Genomic DNA, 25029 nt, shown 5'->3' on the forward strand with positions numbered 1-25029 from the left:
GGTCACGCTCTGGGAGCAGTTTCATGGTGCCTTATTGTTTTAGAGGGACGTGTGGAAGAATCGCCAGTGAGGAGGACACTCTTACTTCTGAGAAATATTCAGAGTGGAAATGTGGACATGAAGGGGCTGGAAGGGACAGAAAGTAACAAATGTCTTTTTTCATGAGCAGCTTTTGAACTAAATGGAGAACAGTGGATATTATTGTTGTGCTGCAAGATGATTTGTCGTCTCTGTGCTTCATAAATGCCGTCATTCATCGCCAGAATAGAACACACACTGTCCAGCAAGTATTTGACCACAGCGATGTCCGCAGCTATTGATACGCCTGAGCCTTGTGTTTCTGACTCTTTATGGACTTTTGGGATCTGAGTTATTGGTGCCCTGCAGCTGTATGACTATATGCATGTGCATAACTTAATTAATATGTCTCCATAGCTATAAAAAAAAAAATTAGATTAGCATAAAAATAAAAAAAAAATCCAAAGCAAATTTTTTCCTTTTTTTCTGCAGGTACAAAAACAGCCTGAATCTCTTCCCTGATGGCCGGACCTCTCCACTAGAGGGAAATGTAGAGCCAAGATGGAGCCCTGTCAGAGGTGGATTGATTTATGAGCTCTGTAAAGGTATTCTTTTTCTGGAATTGGGATTTTCTAAAAAGTTTCATTGTGCTCTTTCTTTTTTAGTTTCTCATTTTGGTTATTCATCTTAAATATGTTTCTGTTATCATCATAATAAGGTTTTAAATCACTGTAAATTAGAATTATTCATACCATTCTACACAACAATCATTATCGGACAATAGTACAAATTAAAGGCTTCCTTCTACTCCGGTCCTCCTTAACCAGAGAAAGCAGTGCATTAAGTGAACAAACTCTTGTTTTACTGTTTGACCTCTGAACCTAAATGCTGTCTTAAGGTGTCCTGTGAGTCCATAAAGCTGGCTTACCTCCCATGACGTGACTGCAGGGCTTTTGTAACTGAGATGCTCTCTGGTATGAACTATGAAGTTTGCACGCCACCTGTCAGTTTCAGGTCAAGGGGATGATTTCATATGGCAGCAACAAAAAAAATCTTCTTAATTGTTGTATAATTACTATCTGATACATAGAAATGTATCATTACTGCAGCAAAAATATTTAAAATATTATTTTTTTTAGCCGCATGAGAGCTGAAGTAAGTGAAAGTGTAATCTCCCTTTAAAACCTTTATAACTAAACAAGTGGAAGTTACAGAGAGAAGGTAAAGAAAATATTTAAGCTGAAAAATGATTGTAATATATATATATATATATATATATATTATTGGTCGACCGATACAGGTTTTTTAAGGCAGATGCCGATACAGATTATTTTGACATCAGTCTTAACCGACATCAGTCTTAACCGCTCCCCGATATGTGGGGAGTTTATGTATGCAATATGCTTTTCGGCCGATTCTTAAAGCCGTCTCATTTTAACAAAAAAAGAAACATTTATTAACAAATATATATATGTATATATATATATATATATATATATATATATATATATATATATAGAGAGAGAGAGAGAGAGAGAGAGAGAGAGAGAGAGAGAGAGAGAGAGAGAGAGATAGAGAGAGAGAGAGAGAGAGAGATAGAGAGAGAGAGAGAGAGAGAGAGTTTTTTGAAAAAGTTTTTAATGATATGGTTGCTATGGTTCAGACTGAGCTGACCTTTTCCTCTGGGGATCTGCCAGGGATATTCTCATGACGCACCACAACATCTGCTAGCCATCCCAACTGAGGTCAAACATGCCAAACAGTCAAAGGTCAACCAGCATGACTACGTTTACATACCTTTAACAGCAATTAAACTTCATGTACACTTTTGTAAACTGCAGCCTACAAGGTGGGATATGATAGATTTTCCTGTTCTTGTTTTCCCTGTAAAATGTAGTTAAAGTTGGTGTAGGGATACACAACATGGCAAGTACCAGTACTGTACATGCATATTAGGATGTTTGCATTTTTACATTTGATGTGTTAATATCAGCAGAAACTAGAAACGAGTTCCACATCAGTGACACGCGTCTCTTGTAAGCTCGTTAGCAGCTGATTAAGAGGTGATGTTTGGTCAATTCTGCTGTCCTAAACCCCTCTTTAGCTGGGTCTCAGTAGTGGATGTAGTCTACACAGAGGCATGTTGGTCGGTGAGTGAGGGCATTAGTCCCTATCAGGAAATTCCTTCTGTTCAATAGTCCAATAATAGCCTGACTTTACATGCATGTTACAGCTGGTAAATAGCATAAAAATACTATTTTTCGTCCTGCTAAATGTGTGTAATCGGGCTAAAAAGGACTTTATATAGACAGAACATGCATGATTTGAAAATATATTTTATTGACATTTTTCACATCTTATACATGATGCTATTGCACACAAAATTATGTATTTAACGCTATACATTCATGGGTCAAATTGTGTTGCAATTGCTGCGATATTGTGTTAACAAACACCTGCGTCGGAAAATAAAATCTGACATTGTTCTGCTTCCCATGTCACAAGCTTGTTTTGAGAAATCTTAACATTTTAGTTTTAAATAATCACAACACATCAAAATCAATGTTTCGTTTCACACTCATACAATGCCATTTCTCCAGTTTAACTCCGTGTGCTGCACACTGTTCCCACATTACACCTTCCTGTCCTGTAAATGCCACATATACTCTGCACACACTGACTTATGGACAGGATGGCAGTATTTTTACTTTATGTAAGCAGGGGACTTAGAAAGGAAAGCCTCTGGGCTCGAGGTGGCTTATGACCAAATCCAATTCAGTCAAATCTTCTTACATCACTCTCAGACATATGCTTGAAATTTTAAAAGCAAAAAGCTACCTGCCGTTTAAAAAAAAAAGAGAAAAGTAACTTTGTTTAGTAGGCTCTTTCTCTACAAAATAAGAGCTTTTATTGTAATATTTAGAACCCCAAAATGATCAGATTTAACATTTTAAACTGCTTCGTATTTGCAGCCTAATATTTCTATTCAGTTATAATGATTCAAAGTTTAAATCTTTTTAGTACATATAAAAATATTGAATATTTTCATTGTTTGATATGCAAACTGTATGTGCTCAAGACTGGTGCCAAATAGAAGAAGAACTAAACACTACCGCATATAAAAATAATCATTTATAGATTTTTGCACATTAGATTTCCCTCATCTGTGAACACATGGCCATGCACATACACACACTGTACAAATACACATCCAGACGAACAATCAGAAATGTCCCAGCGGTCCCGGAGGTCTAGCAGATAATGCATGTCTTTGACTTCCCGGCATCTTGTTCTGTAAAAAACGGATGAAAAAAGACAATGAGAAGACGGGTGACAATGCAAATGCAGAATGAGCAGGAGGGATGGGGAAATGCTTTGGATTACAAACAACATCTCTCACCTCCTCCACCTTCCAACTTTTTCTTCTCATCTTCGATAGCCTTGATCTTAGCCTCGTGGACATCAGCGAGAGCTCTCCACTCTGCCCTGTTGACATTCAGCCCGTTAAACATGGGGCTGATCTCTGTGTGGAAGCGGGCAAACTCCTGCAAAGTTGCAGATACAAACATACATGATGAACATGCATGAGAACATTCATCATATATATATATATATATATATTTATAAATCATGCAAGCATTTAGAAACAATGGATAGTGTTTTTCATTTTTGTCTCAGTACCTTGTACACAAAGGCGCAGACAAAGTCGATGAAACCACACTGCATCTTAGGCAGCTCAGCAGCATGATTTCTGTCCATCATTGGCTAAAGAAGAATAAGTGTCAGATGATGATTATTTTTATGAAAACATACAGAGGCGACATACCAAAAAAAGTCATTTTTAAAGCTCTTACAATTGGCTGCTGGTCAAGGACTGTCCTTTCAAGGTCTCCCTGCTCCCAAAATTCTGCTGCCACCATTAGAGCGACCTAGGAGCATAAAAACCAGTGGAACAATGAGACCAAATGGGTGAATGGTGCTTTGTAATCAAGTTATAAACCTGAAGAAGGGAACACACCTTGCTCTGAACCTCCCATGGCTTTGTAATAGCTGACAGGTCACATGCCGTCATCATCATTGCCCTGCAGGAAACGCAGCACAACGGAAGAGCATCAACACAAGACAACCTCGATAAATTGTCACAAGTGGCTATCTCACATGATAAACTCTGCATTTACATGATAATTTCCTTCCTGGTTGGATTGTTGGAGATGTGGTTGATTCGGTCTTTCTCTTCTGGCATCCCCTCCACAGTTTCCACAATTTTTTGGAACATTGTTCTCTTCCTGAAAGACGAGAAAGTTGTCAGATCTTTTCAAAAGTCCTTGAAAATCAGTAGCAGGCATTTAAAGTGTCACTATAGATGAAACAGCAAAACTGCTGATATTCCTTACTTGAAATAGAGGGCAAGATCAGTGGCAATAATGCAAACTTCAAAGAGATGCTGCACCGTCTCGAACTGACGCTTCTGAAGGTTTTGGAAGATATTGAGGTTCTGTGGATGAGAGCAGAAGAAGTAGCTAGACAGAAATTTCAAAGAAAGCTTTGTCCATTTCAAACCACAGCTGCTTGTATATAAGGACCCACCTCGTTTTCCATCAGTGTCTTGCTGTACTCAAGATGATGCCGCTCCATGATTGAGGAGCTGTGCAGTTTTGCCAGAGGGGATAAACTCCTACAAGTGTCCACCGGAACCAGAACATGTGAGTTAAATGTTTCAATAGTTTCACCATGTTTCTCAACAGGAATTTGTCAATGATGTCACCTGAAAATGACCTACAAAACTCTTACTTTGTCTGGTAGAGATTATTGGTTCCTCTGTGGTCAATATCATGGCAGAATCCGGCAGCAACCATGGCAAAGGCCTCGAGATCGGAGTAATACTTCTTTAGTTTACCTGTCTTTTGAGGAGCAAAGAGGACAACTCTGTGTTACAATAAACAGTAAAGCTATAATAAAAGGCCCCAGAAATATTAGTGTGAGAAACCAGACTCACTAGCAGCAGAGTGAACATGGTTTGTCCGACGTTGAAGCCGTGCCTCCAGTTGTGGTAGGTGATGTCACGATATCCTTTGCGCACGGTGTACATCCATCGTGTCAGGGTCTGCAAAAACAAGCTGCAATGAATCTTTGTATTTGCATCCTTGGTTCAAATAGTAGAAAATGAACGAACAAAGAGAAAGGGACTCAAAATGTGTTTTAGAGGCATTGTGCTGCCCCGACAGGCAGGCAGGGGGGAGTGTAGTAAACACAGGCAGGTTTCCTGACGACTATATATTGTACCTCAGCCTGGACTTTGAACTTCTCTACCACTCCAAGCTCAAAGAAGCAGCGGACGCCACACTTGATGAGGTCCAATTCTGACAAGGGGAAGTCACTGAAGCGGAACTCAAGCAGCTCCACGTTCTTGGCTTCAGGGATGGTGGATCTCTGTTCATTGGAAACAGTGCAAACAGTCAGTATACCATCACAAACAAACTGAGTTTATGAGGAGCATTGCTCTCTGCACTTCACAGTGCTTACCAGCAGTTTGTACATCTCCTTCTGGTCACAGTCCTCCGGTGCAGAGCCAAACTTCTCTTGTGTGTTCTGTGGGGAATATTAAGTTAAATGAATTCTTCTTTAAGTTAATTCTACATTTCTGTTTTGATGTCCATCATGTGGAGTGGCAACATACCAGAATGCTCTGCACGTCAGCTGGAGTGGCCGTTGTTTGGTACATGAGCTGTTCCTGGGCAATTTCTTTCCTCCACTCTGTCCTGTTCAGTTTGTCGTATGTGTCGCTATTCAAAGTGGACCAGCCGAGGAACTGCGTCAGCGCCTAGTGACACGGACAAATGCAAAACAATCAATTAAATTCATGGTCAATTGGTCATTCCTATTTCTTCCATACAAGCTGTCTCTTACAACAGGTTAAACCATAAAAATACTGAAGAGAATTACAGAAAAATTTGTAAAATGAGACAAATAGAAAGAGCTTTCACATACTTCAGTAATTTGTTCATCATTCTCATCAAATGGTTTGCCATCAAGTCTGTTGTAGAAAGTAGCAACGCCAACAATTTCTTCCTTTTTGTTGACGATGGGAAGGGAGAGGACGTTCTTAATCTTCCATCCACTCTCATCCACTGCTTCTTTCTGTCAAATGAATTGAAACGAATTTCCAGATTATTTGAGACAAATATGTAAATAAATAGCAAAACAAAACCCAGAATTGAATTAAATGCCAGTTGTCAGTAAAAAGGTGTCTCACCTGAAATGCGAAGTAGTCATCTCCTGCAGCATTCATCATGTTACAGATCTAGAAGATAAAAAGTAAAAATAAATAATCATGTGTGTTTGTTTGGACATTAGCAGATCAAAGGCACGAATTACTTTACTACTGCAGGGTTTGTGTTAAAAATGGAAGAAAAGTGGAACTTACAAATCCATTCTCAGCAACATATGCTGGAAGTCCACTGACCAGAGCCCAGTGGTCTGCAGGAGGGCCGCTGTGAGTTCACAGAGGATCAGTTAGTGCATGTTAACACTCTAAAACTATGTAAATAAAACTGCCACTACAGTGGATCACAATACTTACGGAATAACTTTAATCTCCTCTTTGCCTTCCAGCAAGTAGTCAATAATCTTGTAGAAGCTGATTTCCTGGAAGTTGTAAACATAACAGTGTTTATTAATATATATATATATATATATATATATATATATATATATATATATATATATATATATATATATATATATTTATTTCACCAAATTGTTGATAAGAATAATGGGATGGTAACAAAATTGGACTTACTCTGCCATCAGGTGTCTTGGGGCCTTTATATGGCTCCTGATCTCCGAGTTTGATTGGCCACTCATCGAAGAATTCCTGATGTAGAAAAGGCAGAAATTATATTTGTATATATTACATTATTAATTAATTATGGCACCGTTTTATCTTTATTTAAATTACATTCCTTTTAAATATTTTAGCATATATTTTACATATATAGAAATTGTGCATCTATCTATCCATCCGTCCATCCATCTATCCAACCTTTTCTTTGGTCATGTCCAGGAGTCCCACAGAGTATCTCTCACACTTGATATATGTCCTCACTGTGTACAAGGCTTTGTGAAACTGCCTCTCAATATCTGTCAACTCTTCAAAAACTTTGCTGGCTGACCACAGCAACACCTATGAAAAAAAAGTATTACATGGCTTAAAATTACCACAGGAGCTTCAATTTTTGTGTCATTTCATTTGTTTTTATTGCAGCTGGAAAATAAATATCTCTTGGAAGAAACATCAACAAAGAAAGCCGTCAAATGATTGTATTACCTGGCTTCTCCTGGACTCTATATCCCACATGCAAGCAGTGTGCGATTGGAGAGCGGCCACAGCAGCAAAGTTCACATATTTAGTGAAGAGCTGTAAAGAAAGAGCCAGTAATCGCATTACTTCATGTATATAAATTCACATTTCCTTTCTAGAGTCACAAAGAGGCCATGAGACGAGACCAGAAAAATGTCTGAGCTTCCCCTCCTTAATGGGATTATAAGTTGAGCTGTCATAAAGATGACCCAAAGTACAGAGTCAAGCCTCTAAATATCCAGGTCAGAGACAGGAAGCTGGTGGTCTAAAACCGGCCAATTAATGGGACCCTCCAACCGGATTTGTCTGCTTACTACAGGTGGTAAAACCCTGCAGCCTCAATGACATACTTTCAGTTTTTCTGCCCCACTTGTCCACTCACCTCCTGATCACCCTTTGAAAATTCATCAGCTCCTTGTTTGTTGAGTGCCATGATGACACCAATGGGTTCCTTTTCATATATAAGTGGAGCAGTCATCATGCATTTGGTGGTGTATTTGGTCTGTTTATCCACAAAGTCACTGAAATGAGAGTTCTGAAAATAACAAAAGAACGGTTAAAGGTTTTGTGCTAATACATCGACCAAAACATGAATGTAAAAAACATGCTCATTGCAGAAAAACACTTAATGCATGCTATTATAATACTAGTACTACAAATCAGCATGGATTTGAGCCACAATAAAACAGATCTGATCAGTAAAGCTGATTATACTTAATGCAATTTGTTCTCCATGCAGTTTAATGATATATTATATATCTATATTGTAGTTACACTAAAGCTTTTAAAAAAAACGAACAAAAAACCCCCAGCAAAAATAGCTGTAAGTCAGTTTTCAGCGTTTTAAATCTTGAGATTTATTGTTTCTCTCTATTTTGTATCATCAAATTGAGTCTCTTTGGTTTTGGGCTGACAAAACATGACATTTAAAGACATCATTTTAGACAATTAGCTGAAAAAATAATCGTCAGGTTAATCGATGATGAAAGTAATCCTTAGTTGCAGCCTTGCTATTTTTGCCTTGTTTCTAAATTTAGTTTGTCTCACCTTCTTAACATCAGCAACGTTCTGAGGCTTCTTGGAGTGTGCCGTGAATCCAACAATGCCCATGTCGGTGGGGAAAACAATCTCTACATTGGGATTCACTAGATTTTTCTCATATGGAGTATTGTGTGTGACATCGAAGAGGACCGTGGTCAGCTCAGGTGTTCCGTTACGAGCCCTGTAGCCAAAGTAGCTGCAGCGATCAGCCTGGATCAGCAGAGCAATCCTTTGGAGAACTTTGTGCAGGATTTTCTCCACCGGTTCTTTGCCCTGCATCTCCTTTATGAGTTCAAACATGAACTCGGCCTCCTGGATGGTGGTGACATCCTTGTAAGAGGCTGGATCTTTGAGCTGGACCTTGTTGTTGAAGGCAGCAGTGATCACATCTGCCTTCATTTTCTTGTCGTAGTACTCATGAGCAAACTGTGGGTTGTTGTCGAGGAACTTCTCTACATTGTCTTTGTCTGCCATGTTGTCCAAGTTTGGATGAAGGATTCCTGCTGTAGCTGCACAAAAATGCTCCTCTCAGACGGGTACAGCAGAGCAGTAAAGGTGGCTTCAAGATGATGCAGCAGTGCAGTCCTTACTGAGACATTTCCAAAGCTCCTCTGTGGAGACAGTTCCCACCCTCTCTTCTGTAACAGAAGGTAGTGGCTTACAGGGTAAGGGGATCCTAGTGGGCACTAATAACTGTGACGCAAGAGTCATAAAGCTCCTGAGCTTTCTTAGCTTGTAAATCCAGCCACTGGTCATTTTAGTGGGGGCAAATCCCATCACAGGTAATGTAAGTTATGGTACCTGCAGTATGACCTGCACCGTAGAAGAGGGCAGGGAGCAAGAAGTCAAGACTGCAGTCACTCCTGAGGGTTTCCTCAATCCACCTGGTAACATACTGAGATCACTGGCTCATCTCTTCTGTACACGTGTTGAGCTTTGGCAAAATAACTTTCAAAGTATCTACATATCTACAGGCATCCGTCCAGACAGAAACGTGTGTTTATCTCATGAGCCTGGATTTCATCATACACTTGGGTTACAGTGGATAGCTGCTACATTTAACCACTGACAGGATTAAGTGGGATTGTAAACTGCTGATTTAAGCTTAATTACCCATGTTGGCAGGCAAACTGCTGTTTGTTAGTATTAGCTCGTTACAGGTCACAAACTTTCACACTAGATCACAAGATTTTCCCACAATAATTAATTCAGAATTAATTTTATCTTTATTGCTTGATTGGTAAATATTCTCTCTTTTATTGTTGTTTTTGGAGACTGTATATTTAAGTCTTTTTGGGCGGCAACCTCTGTTGACCATAGTAATTAGGAGCAAAGGAGGAAGTCTGGTGACATGGTATAAAAAGCAACAAAGTCCACATACAGAAGACGTCGGGGAGGATAGATAAGTCACAGAAACACATTCTTTAAACCAGGAGAATGGTGTTCTTGTCCCATGTGAAACCAAAAGTCAACATTGAGTTATTTTTGTGTTTAAACGTCTAACGTATGTAACAAAAGTACTTATTTCAAATTATGATCTACCAAACCAATCTACAGTATCTACCGAATCTAACCAGACTCAAGCTGTTTTACAATGTTAACCATGTTTAGAACTGTGATTGTTAGGTTTAGATATGAGGACATGAAGATCTCCTTCTACCAGAAGAAACGTGCATGTGGGTTATATTAGATGGTAGGAACAAACGACCTATGTGGTTGTATGGGTTGGAGGACCTATTTTTAGAGTAATGCTTTTGTATAAAAGTTATATCAAATGTCACCATAGGTGTGGACAATGTGTTGTACACTTTATATCTCTTATTTAAAGAAGCAACAATGATAATTTTAGTATTATGCATTCGAATACAACAATCATGGATGTATCTCTTGCTCTTGACCACTACCACGAGGTCTTTTCCGCAGTGGTACTACAACAGAGCCACAGCAGAACCTGCGCCAGACGTTCTTGAACTGGAAGACAGAGTACAGGATGGGATTGAGGGCTGAGTTGGCCAGTGTGAACGTTACCACCCAGAAGAACATGGTAGAGGACACGTTTAGGGTACCCAGGAAGTTCCTGGCCAGGATGAGGAAGGTGAGGATGAAAATAGGGCTCCACATGATTAAGAAAGAGAAAACGAGGACCAGAAGAGTACGGAAGAGCTTCATATCCTGGCGGGAGACATTGTACTCCGGAGAGTCTCCAGCTGGGGGCAGGCTTTCTCGGTGCCGCAGCCTTTGCCTACTACTTTTAGCAATCTGTAATTCAAAATAAATAATATTGAAATTATAGTACATAATACTGCCTTTGTGACATTGTATAATGTGGACAAAATAAGTACAATGAATACATCAATGTAATGCATCTCTGATCTACATATGGATTTACACATGGAGCATAATGTCCTTTATGTTTATCTCCTGTCTAAGTGTGTGAGTGTGTGTCTAAGTGAGCTACAATCAATTTGTGGCTTTTCTGGGACATTGTCTATCTTCTGTATCGGTTCAATGACTACACTGGAAGACCTGGTTGCCCAATGTTATATTGACAGTTGATAGTGCAAAGCTCTGAACCCACACACACACGAGAACCATTTTCAGCTTCAGTAATTAATAAAGCACACTGTTCCACCAATAAAAAAGAAATGACATAATATTCACAGACGGCACAAAGTCAATATCCCCGCAAATGAATGGGCATTGGTCAGTATGAATTGCTGAATGAATAATACAGGATTATTCAAACAATACAACAATTCAAGGGGAACTGCTTCTTAAATAAACCATCATTATAAAAAAGAGGAGCAAAAGTACACAAATATGTACATAATCATAATAAAAGGTTGGGCCAAAAAGATAAGGTAATACTGAAGTTTGAGTTATGATTATTACTTCCTAAAATGTTAAATATTTATATATTTAAAAAATAAAATAAAAACATTAAAGCATGTTAATATATTATAGTATGAACCAAAATATGAGATAGACTGATTGTGGTAACGATAGTAAGAAAAATGTAAGAAGAAAAAAAGTCACTTTTTGACATCTTTGCAAGTTAAAGAGCACAATTAACCCACCTGTAATATTTTGCTGTAACTGACCACAATAATGAATCCTGGGAGAAGGAAGCACAGAGCTGTGAAGGCTACATTCCAAACAATCTCTCCAGTTGTGTCGGGCCATTTGAGGGTACAAATGTGTACACGTTCCTGCAGAAATAAACAAAAAGCACATTAATGGAGGGGGCACATGGCTTTACCTTTCATCTGTCAATCCATCCATACCTGCTCAGGGTAATCCACTTCCATCACAGTGAAGAATAAACTGAGTGGGATGCAGGTGAGGGCAGAAAAGGCCCAGATGAAGAAGAGGTTGGCAGCCACCATCCTGCGATTTAAAGTGGGCACAGTCTGCAGCCGAAGGATGGCCTGGACCCTCTCCACACTGATTGAGGCCAGGGTAGTGATGGTGACACAGCCACTCATACAGATGACATACAGCACAGTGTGGCAGGCCGTATAGCCCAGTTCCCAGGATACAGTCCAGCGCACTGCCACGATCAGTGGGATCATGCTGACGAACAGCAGGTCGGCCACAAACAAGTTGAGGGTCAGGATGGTCTTGTTGGCCAGCAGCCTGCGTTCCCGCGTTACCAGGACTGCAGCTCCCGCATTTGCTACCACGGATACCAGAAGGACAGCGGTGATAGCCAGGGTCTCCACAATAGTGGTGGCAACATGATACGAGTTGTGCGCCTCAGAGAAGAAGGAGAAATAAGTGAAGTTTCTGAAGTGAAGAAGGTGACTGTGAGGGCTAAGATCCATAGAGGCTGAAAAACGTGTCTATAGAGCTTAGATGCTTACAGATTTCACACCTGGAGTCTGCCAGAGAGGTGAATGGGGAAAAGGAGCTGATAAGGCATAAGTGATACCAGAGAAGGGAAGGAGGAGGAGGGAAGGAGGGTGGTGACTCAGCTCTATGATGCTGTTTGCTCTACCTGCAACCTGAAGTCAAACATTACAAGATGTTCTTTGTGCTGTGCAGTGCAACATCATTTATTATCCTGTGTTACTTCAATGTCATTTGTTTTGCAAACCTGTCTAAACACTTTTTTAACTAAAGACTTGCACACCATGTTTAATCTCTTTAGGAACAGCATGAGTGGAAACAGGAAACTTAAGCTAAACAATTTTTTTTATCTTATAAAAATGCTATGTGTGTATAAAAATTCCAGGAAAAGAAATGAAAAATTAAACAAACGAATTGCAAAGTGTATCAAAATGAATTTTTTCTTTTAAAAATTAAAAAAGGTACTATCACCTAAGAACCGGTATGAAAGTGCTGGTACCCATATTTAATTTTTTGTTTTGTGTGTTAACATTTCATTTTTTAATTAACCCGTATTTAATTTGATGCCCCGCCCCACACTAGTTTGTTGTTGACTGGGATTGAAAGGTCTGCCCTGGGTATTAATCCCATCTTCAATTAAGGGAGCTGTTGAACGGTAGCTTTTAAGGGATCTAGTTAGTTAGACACCACTTTTATTTATGCTGTGAATTAGATTACCAGGTTTATTTCCTAAGTAGTGACACAGAGCTGTGGAGATAGGTCTGGCTAAGTGAGACTAGGTATACTATAATTAATCACTACAGGGATAGGAATACAAATGTTTAGGAAGACAAGAAACCCTTCTCTGAAAGTATTTTGGTCGTGTCTGGTGTCTATAATTGTCAAGGCTGCAGGGGAAAGACACTCTTGGCTATGTGTCTGCTTCTCAGACAGACTTAGCTCATATTTCCACAAAGACGTTTCTGTATGAAAAGTTCCTGAAAGGCACAGCAGGTTAGATGTCTAAACCATATTAGCTTCTTTTTCTAAAGCTGTTAGCCTACAGTCGGTTAACCCTTGGCGTCACGTTCCCTTTTAAAGACCACAGCCACTGCACAGACCTCTGATTCCCCATATTGTTGGCTAGCAATACTAATCCATGTCTTTAAATAGCACAGGAAAGGGATTAACCAACTCAAGCTGTTTTGAGCCATTCATCTGATTTGAAAAGTGTGAGACGTGGGAGGGACGCAAGGACCTACAGCAACATTATTTCATTAGGTATCCTACAAATTATTCATTTGTAAGATGAGAGTACTTTTTTAAATGTAAAAATGGCTTTTAATAACACTTGCTGCTGCTGCCAGAGTAAAAGTCAAAGGATAACTTAAGTCACTAGAATCTATCCTCAATGCTGTTATAAGATATTTTGTGTCGATAGTGTAGCTAGACATCTATCTATTATTTTTCTGGGTTCATTTTAAAATACTCAGAAGCAGAATCTCAGCAACTGAACTTGTAGTTTATTAAGAAAACACATACCTCTGGCGACACAGTACTGGTTAACAATCCATATTATAGAAAATACAGAATTATTGAAGTCTGCAGTCAGCAGGGACAGATATCTAGGTGGATCATCAGTTCTTGGTAGTGACTGGCAGGGTACTCAGCATGGCAATTGGGGCACTCCAGGAAGCTTTCATTCAGCAAGCTGCTGTGAGGGGTGCATGTAAGGCTGTCTCTGGAGCACAGGGAGGGAGGGTGTGCTACTTCACATGAGGTGCCATCCTGATGATCTCTCTAATACAAATGTAGTCATCGATCAGTAATGGCAGATAAGACTCAAGGTGAAACATTCTATTCACTCAAAACAGAAAAAGATCAATTAATCCAGCTTTAAGATCACTGATTTTGTGCTATTTGTGCAAACCTTTGACTGTTCCATCACATGGTCTTTACGTGTTTTCAGCAACTTCAAAACTCTGAACATTTGCTTCTTCAAATATAATGAATCCTGCTTTTCATCCTCAAGGTCCTGTGAAGAAATCTTGATCTAAAATCCAAAAAGTTTGCATTAAAATTGAGAATATAACATAGTTTAACCGAGGGAATAATATTTTTTCCAATAGAATGAATTATGTCCTTTGCTTATGTGAGAACAGATTTTTTTTTAACTTAAGAAGAAAAGCAAAGAGGAAATAAATCATGACATGCCCACTGATGTGGTTAGTGAGAACAGAGAATGACAAAGAAGCACAGACTGATACACACACGTTTATAATCCTCCCAAAGTGTAATTAATCCGTTATAACTGATAGTGGATGGATTAAAAATTCTGAATGAATTCAAGTGAGGAGGATAGAGGACCAAAACTGAGATGACTAAGTTTCTTACCTGTCGCTCCAGCTCTGCAATCTTTTCCTGGTCTTCATGGTGTTGATTTAATAAAGACTTCTGACAGAGAGCCAACTGAGAGAGAGAGAAGAGATTTTTTGTCGCTTTCTTTGCTTGTATGATTCTCACTGAATCTATAGTTCAATGAAGACATACCTGCAGCTCAAAGTTTGTCGACCTGCGTTTCTCATCATCCAGTCTGCACTGGAGGTCTTCGGTCTCAGCAGTCATCCATTGCTCTTCATCCTGAGAACAATGACGATCTTCCAGCGCACTTTTTCTGCTCGTATTCTCAGCCTGCAGCTGCTGCTTGAGCTCTTCCACCTCAATCTCTCTTTCCTTGCACCTACACATCAAACAGTCTATCATGTAGCTGACCATCAACTTCAAGCAGCAGCATAGTCTTTATCTTTCTAGCAGTCGACATACTGGTTTTTGATTATTGTCAGGTTCTGTAAGGCCATGTCCAGCTGCTCTGTGAGCACCTCCGCTTTTTTTTTGGCCTTCTGTAAGAGTCTTTCATAGTACTCCTGCATCTGGATTATTTTCCACTTCTCTGTAATGAGAGAAGCAGAAGATGAAGAAAACGAAGAGGAAAATGCACAATTACAAAAGATATGAAATCGGGCCTTACACATGCACTATGTAGTAATGAAGCACATGCTTTTGCCAATGCATCGCAAGCTGCAGATTCCGTAAGAGTGGGCTACTGAAGGGCAATCTTGAAATCTTAAAAACCTTGTTGTGACAGTCTGTTGCCCCTTGTTGCCCCAGTGGTGAGTGCCCACTGCCCACTGTCCCTCTGGCTCACCATCTGAATGGTCCTCATTGTGCTGCTGTGAGCGGGCCTGATTGGCTTCGTTCAGCTGCTTCTCCAGCCATAACATTCTGGCCAGAATGTCCCTCACATAGGCCTCTCTCTGCTGGTCATATTCCAGCCACTGCTTGTTCTTCTCCAAGGCCTCGGGGGGATTGAATAAAAGAATGAGAAGCACATAACGGAGAAAGACAGAAAGAAAGCTGTGCCAGGGGGATGGCTCCACAGCAAAGACACTCAGCAAGACATGTATACTGTACACAGGCACACATCCTCAGTTAGAAACAAATACAGAGTAGATGGCTAAATGTAACCAAAAATGTGGATTAGGCGAAAAACACAAACACAAGAGTCCTTTTCCAGATGTGTGACCACCACACAGCACTTACATCACGGAGGTGATTTTGGAGCTCTATTACAGTATTGCTGGAGCCCCATTCATCCGAAGCAGAGTCCTTTTGAAAACATCAAAATACAGCACAGCATTACAAAAATGTTAATTAAAAACTTACAACTATTTCCCAACTCTCCATACTGCTTTAATAAGACACTGCATTGTGGCAAAACACAGGCACAGTGGGATTAAGATCATCAAACTTATAACTTTATAACATAACTCAACTGTTCAGACCTCTTCATTATCCAGAAAATTAATATGATGGTATGTTCTGTATGGAGAAGTGTGTTTTTATGAAGAACAGTATGTCTCCCCTCATAGGAGGAAAATTAAAAAACAACTGCTGCCATCTAGTGGTGCAAAACTGGTAGGAGGCAAGTAGCATAACAACCAAAGGCTTTTTTCATAGAATACTTTTTTGACAACAGTAGAAAATCACATCAGAAAACAATAAAACAATGCTGGCTGAGTTCCATTTATTTGCATTGTTTTAAGGGTTGTCGTATTGTGTATTCTAGCTCACTGTCATGACCTAATGGGAATGGAGCCATGGTTAATGTTATCTGTAGCACCAGTGCTTTTCCTGCTGCATGACAAGTCAAAATGTTTTGTGAAAATGGCCCATAATGTGCTACCATTCTGCACCTTAGGCGGGGCAAAACATCAATATTTATTGTTGGGCATCTAACACTGTGAAATTTTTATTTTTAGTGCCACATAGCATGAATTGTGATAGGCTATTTTATTACATAGCGTATGAATAGTTTTAATTCCCAAAATTACCTATCAGTAAAGTAAATGAAGGTCTCCTGCTTTTAAAGGCATACAGTTTGTTTTAATTCCCTCAGCACTACACCACAGTCACTTATATTAACATTGAGCCATGCTATACCTTATTCCGTGCAACTTTGCCCTCGAGATATTGACACCTAGTTGAGATGCTCACAAGCTTGTTCTTGATTGCTTCAGTCTCTCTGGAGTAACTGGATATGCTTCTCTTTCTCCTTCTCATACTCACTGCGTCCATCAGACTCTCTTCTTTCTTACTGAGCTGCTCTGGTGGCAAAGATATCTTCTTGTCTTTGGCTGTGAGCTGCTGACAACTCTCCAGCCTAACAGTTTCAAAAGAGAGGACTCTCTGCGAAAAGACATTAAATATGTTTTTTTGCATAGAATTAGAAATATGGATAGAGGCAGAATAGCAGTGTTGATTGTTTGGATGGGTAGTTTGACGAAGTTTACCTCTAGAAGCTTATTATGTTCTGAATGTTGACGAGACAACTCAACCAGGGTCTTCTTCAGATAGTCATTCTCGTTCCTCAGACTGCTGACAACCACCTCAAGCTCTGAGTTGAGCTTTTTCCTTGGGGAACCCTTATATTTGGAGGATGCCATCTCAATGACCACTTATCACAGGAGCCTGACACAAAAATAATACGTAAAAATATACAATTTCAAAAATAAACATTCTGAATGTGTCCTAGTTATGTCCTTTCAATGTTGATATTAGCAAACACAGCAACAAGAAAAAAACATTTAAAAAAGATAATTATATTTCTATTAGAAAAAAACCCTGAAGTGGACACAAGATTGTTTTCTAAAAATGTAAAAGAGAAAACACAACACATTTACACCTCACAATTAGATTTAGAATCTTATAAGATATTTTCTTATCTCTTTGTATAACTTTTTTTTTTTCCTAAATCATCTCCTCATGACGCCGACCACCTATGGTAAAATCGCCTCCATCCTCAGTTGATCAGATTATGTGATTTTACCCATTTAAGATCATCACTTCTTTGACAATTTGCCACATTCATAGGCATCAGATAACAACCCAGCAAAGAAGAGCTAGAGGGATTTTGTTTAGATATCAGTTTAGTTTATCAGTGTTTTATTGTTGACATTCATATTGGTAACACTTTACTCTAAGTAACATCTAAGTAACATGAGCATGTCATAAACATGACATGGAATGTGTCATGAACATTAATGACACTTTGAAGTGACATTAATGCTCATGATACTTGTCATGTCATGTTTCTGACAGGCTTTTGTGACTCTTATGTAGACACCTTCAAAATAAAGTGTTACCATATCTTGCTTAAGTCACAAAGGCATGTTCAAAAAATTGCCTAAGTCATTTATTTCTCTTAAGTTGCATAATTTACACACATTGTTATTACTATGCCAATAGCCATCTTTTGTTACATCCTTTTGAGTGAAATGATCAATAAATATCATATGTTACACTGAAGTTTTTTGTGTTTCCTGCAAAACTTGAAAAAATGAGTTAGGCGATTATTTTAACAGGGTGACGATATGTAAACGGTATTTGTAATATACCAGCACAGCTTCAGAACTAAATATCTGATGATATATATCGTGATCTTATATATAAACAGTTATACAGTGACAACACCCCTTTAGCTTAACACAACATTATTAGCAAACGTTTGCTTATATATCACATTTTCACCCACTTGCTTGGCGAGGAGGGCGTTTAAACTTACTTACCTATAGATACTGGACACAGAACATACTCATGTAAATTAGAAGCTATGCTAGCTAACGTCAATATTCAACAGCTATTCTCACACTTAATGTTTGTTTTGTTAGCCAGAAAACATCGAAAAGATAAGATAACACCATAAAAGTTAGCTAGTTAGGATACCCAATCTGGAATAAAAACCACTTAACATAAATTAAGATGTTAGTGTGAGCTAGCATAAAGTGCTGAGAAAATATTGTTGCTAGCGTTCATCACTAACTAGCTAATTTAGCTAATTAACGTCACTAATACTGTAGTGAAATTCAACTTTCCGCCGAAAGAATAATCTTTCACATCAGCCCCTTTATTTTTTAAATATTTTAAATGACTCAGCCCACTGCAGTAATGTTAGTTTGTCATATTTAGTGTGTTGAAGTTACCTCTGGAGGAAGGGAACACGGCTAGCTAGCACTGATAGAAGTAACGGTCCTGTGCTGCTTTTAAGAACTCCTCCGTCCAACATGTTGCTTGCTCTAAACCGCCTTGGAGCCAGAGCACTTTATTCTGCGATTTGATTTTAGCTGCGTTTTATGTGACTCAATAACATGTGTTTTACTTGTGTTTTTATCTTTACTAAAGTATGCAGCCAATACTTGCTTAATTAAAAACAAAACAACAAATTCGTATGTTTGACATCTAACGTAAGGTTTGCTAAAATTGTAATTTCCGACGGCTTTGAATGGATGTATTAATGTACAACGCCACTTGGAGGCGATGTAGCTCAGGAGAAGAATGGACCAGCTCACCTGGTTTGACTGGGTGGTGCATGAATTACCTTATGGCAAAGTGATGCCAAGCAATTTGGGCTTATAACTATGATGCATTTTGATGGTGTAATGTGAAAGCTAGGTTGTCATTTTCAGGCCATTTCCGTGTCTCTCTCGCCGTCTAACCCTCATTACCCAGCCTGGCTGGTGTGCTTCATGCCTGTGACTCATGAGTGAGGCTGCCCTCCGGTATCCACTCCTTTGTGCTGCACATCTGTGTGTTTCAGTTCCCTCAGCGAGGACTCCCCTCTCTCAGCGGAATATGATTCTCTTTTCTGAAGACATTTGGACTTAATCAAAAATGCTGCATGTCAGTGTTGAGTCCGCCAGTGGCATCCCAAAAAAGAAACTTGGAGAGCCTGATCCAGTAGCAGCAGTTGTATTTAGAGGTGAGAGTTTTTTATTTTCTTTTTGTTTCCTGGTGAAACTGTTGTATGCTCTGTTAACTCCTGTCCTCGCCAGATATGTCATGCATGTTGTTTCACTTTCTATCAATTATCATTCCTGCCATTTTTAAGGTTTTGGAGCAATCATAAGCAGTAATATGTAGTATCAGTTTACTGTATGCATCATATTCTTAGAGCTTACTTTGAAATATTTAGGCAGTGATTCATAAACCAAACGAAGAGTACATCCTTATAAGGGCAAAATAGCCCTCTGTCCACAGAGAACAGCTTTGGCCACACAAGTTTATGTTTACAAAATGAGATGACTTAGTATATTTGTTGCTCCTCTGTAGAATGTAAAATGTTGGCTTTGTCATTATTTTTTGGGATAAAGACATGCTATTATGTTACCACATTATGAGTTTTTGCAAATACACATGGGTACTGTTCATTGTGTTACAGGTGAAAAGAAGAAAACCAAAGTAATTGACAATGAACTGAATCCTGTTTGGAACGAAGTAAGTGCAGAGTTATAGTTAACTGTAATGTGTGAGAGTGTGTTGACTGGGAAATGACTCATCCGAGAGCTGCTATTACCTCAGTTAAAATCACTGTATATGTTTTCACTGTAATTACAGGTGTTTGAATTTGATCTGAAAGGCTCTCCCTTGGATGCATCTTCATTCATCAATGTGGTTGTCAAAGACTATGAAACAATCGGCAAAGACAAGTATGTGCATGACAAACATCTGAAATTTTGACGTTTGTATATTTTATGTTGTGTACTTTTACAGACATTAGGCTCAATGCATGAACCACTTGTATGAACAGATCTGTTCTTAAGTTGCTCGTCCTGGTGATTTAGAAGAACTTGTCACTAATTTTCTTGTGTCTGTAATTTTCTCTTTGGCACAAACACAATTTAAAAGTGGTACAGTGGGAGTTTTGCATTTGCATTTGTATACATTCTAAGTTACAAAATATGAAAAAGTTAAGATAAGAATAAGTAAATGTCCATGCATGAGGCACATTTGTTTATTTTTTGTAATGAATGAATACATGACCCTCAGCTTGCCTCTCAGTATGATTAAATGCTGATTTTTTAACACGCTCTTGCCTTTGCGGAGGAGGGCCTCTGAGTGCACAACTTCCTCTATGTAACCCCCCTCCCCTCAAAAAACCCACACTCCCATGTTACGTTATGTAGTTCAGGTAAAGACAGAAAAGGAAATCCACACTATACCTCAAAGTAGCAATATGATTATAATCTGTGAAAGTGCTTGTTTTATAGCCACTGCACTGTAAATACAACACTAGAGCGACACCATTCATTCCAATAGTGTGGTTGAAAGTAGTTATTAGGTTTTTTTCTTAAGAAGCAGAGCAGCATGTGTTGATGTTTTGTTTGGTTTCACCACAGGACTCACTGCGACCATGTTAAGACTTGCAGTGTCAGTAAAAAAAGTTGTTGTGTCTCCCTCACAATAGCACTCCCGCTCTGCCAAGGAATGCCTTAAAAGGAAAATAGTCACTTTTTAACCCCTGCCTCTGAGAGACTCAGACTGCCATATATCATGTTTATTCCACTGTTTAATTTTCTATTGTAAGTCTCTTTGTCTGTCAACAGTGCTGACAAGAAGGTAGACCAAGTAATAACACTGCCATTGAGTCACTCTTGTGACTGATTGTTTAATATAAATTATTCTGGGTCAGGCACACAGGGGAGGGGTGAGGGTGGTGTCTGCATCAGCCACGCAGACACTTGGATTTTTTTCCATGATCACTGCCCGCATCGCACGAGGGGGGGTGAATAACAGAGCTTGCGCTGGCTTGTCATTGGCACATCTGTGATGACTAATTGTAACTCAGCCTGTAGTTCTATGCACAGTTAACTGAGACAGAGTTAAGCTGCTTCTCGTGGTAAATATGTCATGACTTTGTGCCCAACTCACAGCCACTTCTTCAATCTAGGAATATCTAGAAAAGGAATGTGACTCACAGAGCCTCTAATCCGTGGTACTATCAAGATAAGCCATGTTGCAGGCTGCTAAGATTGTTTGGCAGAGATTGTTTTGCGCCTAAATTTGCTTTGTGTAAAAAAATCATATGTAAGTAGAGGAAAAGAGATCGGTATGCCAAGAAAATTGTTATCTTGTTCTTTCAAAGTGGTTAAAAATTCAGTCTCTGTTCAGTTTTTTTTCATTCCACATACTTGAGACTGTTTTGTAGTTTTGAAGGAGAGTTATGCATACAAACTAATCTGTATAAACAGTCCGTGCATATGGCCTCTGACAGTAAATTGTCATACCAGATTTCCTTTCTGTTTGATCCCCCACTTTCCAAGGACAGTCCAACTTCTTAAAGCTCTGTGTAATAATTTACGACACTGCTGTTGAGAACAAGAGAGAAGAAAAGCCTGAGCATAATCATGAATATAATTTTGCCGGCTAATGTGTTGCTTAGAACTTCATTCTCTTCCATCTCTCTTTGCTACATTCGTGTCCACCCTAAACTGGGCAGAGAGCGCCCAACACATGCCTGTGGTAGATGTTAATTGTTTCCATCTTTCTGCTTTTTCTTGAGCACTTTTTCGTCATCTTAGAGGTTTGCTTGTGTAACCAGCTGGTCCTTGTCACACAGCAAAGTATCCCATTTGTTCTTTTAAAAGATGATACTTCTTCTCCCAAATGACCCTTGTTTTGTGCCAAAATTAGCCAGATAAAGTGGGTGTTTGGTATGTTGTTATTTGGTTTAAGATATTTTTTTAGAAAAAGCCCATTGTGTTGCAAGCAATGGTACTTATTAATCACTGTTACATGACTTCTGTTTGGTAGAAAAAGAAGGTGTTGTTGCTCGGTTATTCATAATATTTACAGTATAGAAGTGAAACAGGGAAGTAAGAAACCGTCAACTATCCAGAGCAAGGAACAATTACAGTCGCAAATACAGTGTCCAGTTCCCTCATGTGGTGATTGCATATGTTTGTCATAGATTGTGAAGCCTCCATATTGTTTTTCATAGCTATTTACCCATGTTAATTTTTCAAACAAACTCTCCAGCTGCAATGGTTAATTTGTTGATGTCTGTATGATTGTCTGAACAAAGTGTATGTGATTGCTTTTCAGGTTCATTGGCTCTACAAAAATCTCTCTACGAGATTTGTCCAGTGGTCAGCTGAAGTCCCTCTCATCCAGGAATGTGCCCTTGCTCAATGAGAAACAACAGTCAATAGGGGTGAATACATTTAGTAGTTAAACTGAGACAAAAAATATCAGCTCAAGCAGCTTCTGCTCTGTCAGTGGATGATAAATGGTGTCTGTATAGACCAGGGGTCGGCAACCTTTATGGGCAAAAGAGCCACTGTTGCCGAAAAAAGGGAAAAAATGTCGGAATGGAGCCGCAAACCTTATTTCAAGCCTTACAATGACGATAAAAACAGCCTACTAAGTCTAAACTAGCCTACCAGCTTTACTAATAGGTCACAATTAGCATTAATTAATATGATTTTGTCAGAAAGCAGCAAGGACCAAAGTACAAATAAGAGGCTTGATAGTTGACAAATATCTCTGGAGATTTGGAATCGAAAGCTAGCCTGACTAGGGAAACTTAAAACTAGACTTGAAGTTGGCAAAATGTAGAGGTTAAGGTGCCGTGCCGTAGATTTTGTGAGTTATGATGCACATTTAAGTTGACCAAAAAGTTTTTAAAAATAATGTTTTAATATCAGCGGCACATTTTTACAATCGGAAAATGCAAATTGCTTTGGGTCTACACCACACCGGTGTTGAATGAAAATAAAACATAAACAAATAGCCATTTCATTTTGTAAATGTTTTGGTCACAGCCACAGGGAGCCACTGCAGATGGCCTGAAGAGCCACATGTGGCTCTGGAGCCGCAGGTTGCCTACCCCTGGTATAGACCTACAGGGAGTGGTTGAATATACAGTAGAGCTGATAATGCTAATTGCAAAAGTTTTTTTTTTTCAGGCAACCATTAATTTGCTCATAAGGTATGACCCACCTCACAACGCGACACCAGACCTAAATGAACAGCCTGATGGAGACATGTCTCATGTGGATGGTGGTAAGTAATTAATTCCCTCCTAAAATAACAAAACAAAACATCACTCTCCTTTATAGTAATTCATACTGATAATTTCCATATGGTTAAACTATGTCAATAAGCAAACAAAAACACAAAGACAAACATCAATCAATCAACAAGCACACAAAAAGAGATTTAAAAATAATGAATAAATAAAATATCAATAAATAAAAAGACACGAAGTAACAAAAATGGTGGTTTAACAACAAAACACCCTCTCAGCTACTGGATTATGGTTTTCTATTTAAATTTAATATTAATTAATTCAATTTAATATTAAAATAAAATAATTGGGGTTATCCTTCAGTTTTACATACTGTTTTCCCTTCATTTCTTTTTTTAAGTTTTGAAAATTATTTTTAGGGCTTTCTTATAGAGCAGCTGGAGAATGACTATTAGAAAGAAACAATTATCGGTGGCAAGATTTCATCCACATTAAAAATGTTGTCAGGAGTTTAACAGATCCCGGGGGCTGTATTAGTTTATTTTTTCAAAGAATGTTGTGATTATTGTGGTTTTGCTCCACAGGAGGTGGTGAAGAGGGGGATGAGGGGGAGACGGACGTGGAGGGAGGAGCTGAGATTGGAGGCCCAGGAGATCAAACATCACCAAACCAGCCTGGGAAACCCAAGCTAGTCCGTCTCAAGCGTAAGAAGCATAGAGCGTTGGCTAATAAGCCTCAGGACTTCCAGGTATTGTCCAAGATTTGATTGCTGTGTTCCTGGGTAATCGCAAATGCTATTTTAGGGTGGAATTCTTATAATTAATCACATGGATGACGGCAGTCTTTATCTAAAATATGTCCCTCATGTAAGAGAATTAGAAACCTTTAGTTTTGCATCAGGGCAAGAAATTTCACATATCTGATTTTCTTTGGGAACATGTTTTTGTTCCTATAAAAGCTCTGTTCATTTGAGCAGACTTGTATCTCTTTTGAATAAAATGGTATTTGTCAACCCAAATGCACCTTTTCAAAAAGTGATCAGATAAATTGTGACACTGTTTGTTCAGCTGCCTGACTGATGCTTGCTATGTTCAGATTCGTGTTCGGGTAATCCAGGGTCGACAGCTGCCAGGCAACAACATTAAGCCAGTGGTTAAGGTGACAGTATGCGGACAGACCCACAGGACCAGAATCAGAAGAGGAAATAACCCATTTTTCGATGAGGTAATGAGTCCATCACCGCAAAAACCAACCCACACCCTAGAAATCCATTTATTTACTTTTGCCTTTTTCTTGCTTGTCAGCATTAGTCTTCTCTTCTTCCTTTGCCACCTAATCCCCACCAGCTTTATTAACCCTCTTGGATATTTCTCTCTGTATATTGGCAGCGGTGGTATGACAGTGGACCTTAAAGGCAGCT

The 25029-nt window shown here is 39.0% G+C and overlaps 4 protein-coding genes across 4 annotated transcripts in view; 1 reads left to right on the forward strand and 3 right to left on the reverse strand.

Annotated features, from left to right (window-relative positions):
* Positions 1 to 25029, forward strand: part of myofl (myoferlin like) — a 47497-nt gene that overhangs the window by 6305 nt on the left and 16163 nt on the right. The window contains exons 2-9 of the mRNA XM_059359658.1: positions 511 to 623; positions 19401 to 19562; positions 20022 to 20077; positions 20198 to 20289; positions 22685 to 22793; positions 23548 to 23644; positions 24194 to 24357; positions 24705 to 24833. Of these exons, the coding sequence (XP_059215641.1) occupies positions 19475 to 19562; positions 20022 to 20077; positions 20198 to 20289; positions 22685 to 22793; positions 23548 to 23644; positions 24194 to 24357; positions 24705 to 24833 (735 nt within the window). The 5' untranslated portion in view covers positions 511 to 623; positions 19401 to 19474. The remainder of the gene's footprint in view (positions 1 to 510; positions 624 to 19400; positions 19563 to 20021; positions 20078 to 20197; positions 20290 to 22684; positions 22794 to 23547; positions 23645 to 24193; positions 24358 to 24704; positions 24834 to 25029) is intronic.
* Positions 2351 to 9275, reverse strand: LOC131993663 (cone cGMP-specific 3',5'-cyclic phosphodiesterase subunit alpha'-like). Its single transcript, XM_059359653.1, has 22 exons — positions 8426 to 9275; positions 7761 to 7913; positions 7346 to 7435; positions 7061 to 7201; positions 6818 to 6892; positions 6599 to 6663; positions 6443 to 6509; positions 6272 to 6319; positions 6007 to 6156; positions 5696 to 5839; positions 5542 to 5607; positions 5302 to 5448; positions 5015 to 5122; positions 4810 to 4919; positions 4606 to 4693; positions 4413 to 4513; positions 4197 to 4304; positions 4037 to 4100; positions 3873 to 3947; positions 3700 to 3783; positions 3419 to 3563; positions 2351 to 3310 (listed from the first exon to the last, which is right to left on the reverse strand). The coding sequence occupies exons 1-22, from the start codon at positions 8891 to 8893 to the stop codon at positions 3270 to 3272; spliced, it is 2538 nt and encodes an 845-aa protein (XP_059215636.1). The 5' UTR covers positions 8894 to 9275; the 3' UTR covers positions 2351 to 3269.
* Positions 10199 to 12243, reverse strand: LOC131993667 (free fatty acid receptor 4-like). Its single transcript, XM_059359657.1, has 3 exons — positions 11704 to 12243; positions 11497 to 11628; positions 10199 to 10678 (listed from the first exon to the last, which is right to left on the reverse strand). Exons 1-3 carry the CDS (start codon positions 12241 to 12243, stop codon positions 10292 to 10294), a joined length of 1059 nt encoding a protein of 352 aa, XP_059215640.1. The 3' UTR covers positions 10199 to 10291.
* On the reverse strand, positions 13755 to 18954 carry cep55l (centrosomal protein 55 like). The gene is given in 11 exon segments (XM_059359656.1): positions 13755 to 14047; positions 14178 to 14300; positions 14642 to 14716; positions 14798 to 14987; positions 15071 to 15197; positions 15380 to 15401; positions 15403 to 15603; positions 15848 to 15913; positions 16874 to 16993; positions 17098 to 17275; positions 18787 to 18954. Coding segments are annotated over 10 exon segments (1269 nt in total). The 5' UTR covers positions 17251 to 17275; positions 18787 to 18954; the 3' UTR covers positions 13755 to 13855.

Source organism: Centropristis striata, chromosome 20 (assembly GCF_030273125.1).
Source record: "Centropristis striata isolate RG_2023a ecotype Rhode Island chromosome 20, C.striata_1.0, whole genome shotgun sequence".
Classification (NCBI taxonomy): domain Eukaryota; kingdom Metazoa; phylum Chordata; class Actinopteri; order Perciformes; family Serranidae; genus Centropristis; species Centropristis striata.

Excerpts from the sequence above, each read along its gene's own strand:
- LOC131993663 (XM_059359653.1), bottom strand. The coding sequence starts at position 8,893 with ATGGCAGACAAAGACAATGTAGAGAAGTTCCTCGACAACAACCCACAG. Across the intron at positions 6,664-6,817 it reads CCAAGACACCTGATGGCAGA|GAAATCAGCTTCTACAAGAT; the intron begins GTAAGTCCAATT and ends TACAACTTCCAG. Across the intron at positions 4,101-4,196 it reads ACCAGGAAGGAAATTATCAT|GGCAATGATGATGACGGCAT; the intron begins GTAAATGCAGAG and ends CGTTTCCTGCAG.
- LOC131993667 (XM_059359657.1), bottom strand. The coding sequence starts at position 12,243 with ATGGATCTTAGCCCTCACAGTCACCTTCTTCACTTCAGAAACTTCACT. Across the intron at positions 11,629-11,703 it reads AAGTGGATTACCCTGAGCAG|GAACGTGTACACATTTGTAC; the intron begins GTATGGATGGAT and ends TTATTTCTGCAG. Across the intron at positions 10,679-11,496 it reads GTTACAGCAAAATATTACAG|ATTGCTAAAAGTAGTAGGCA; the intron begins GTGGGTTAATTG and ends TTTGAATTACAG.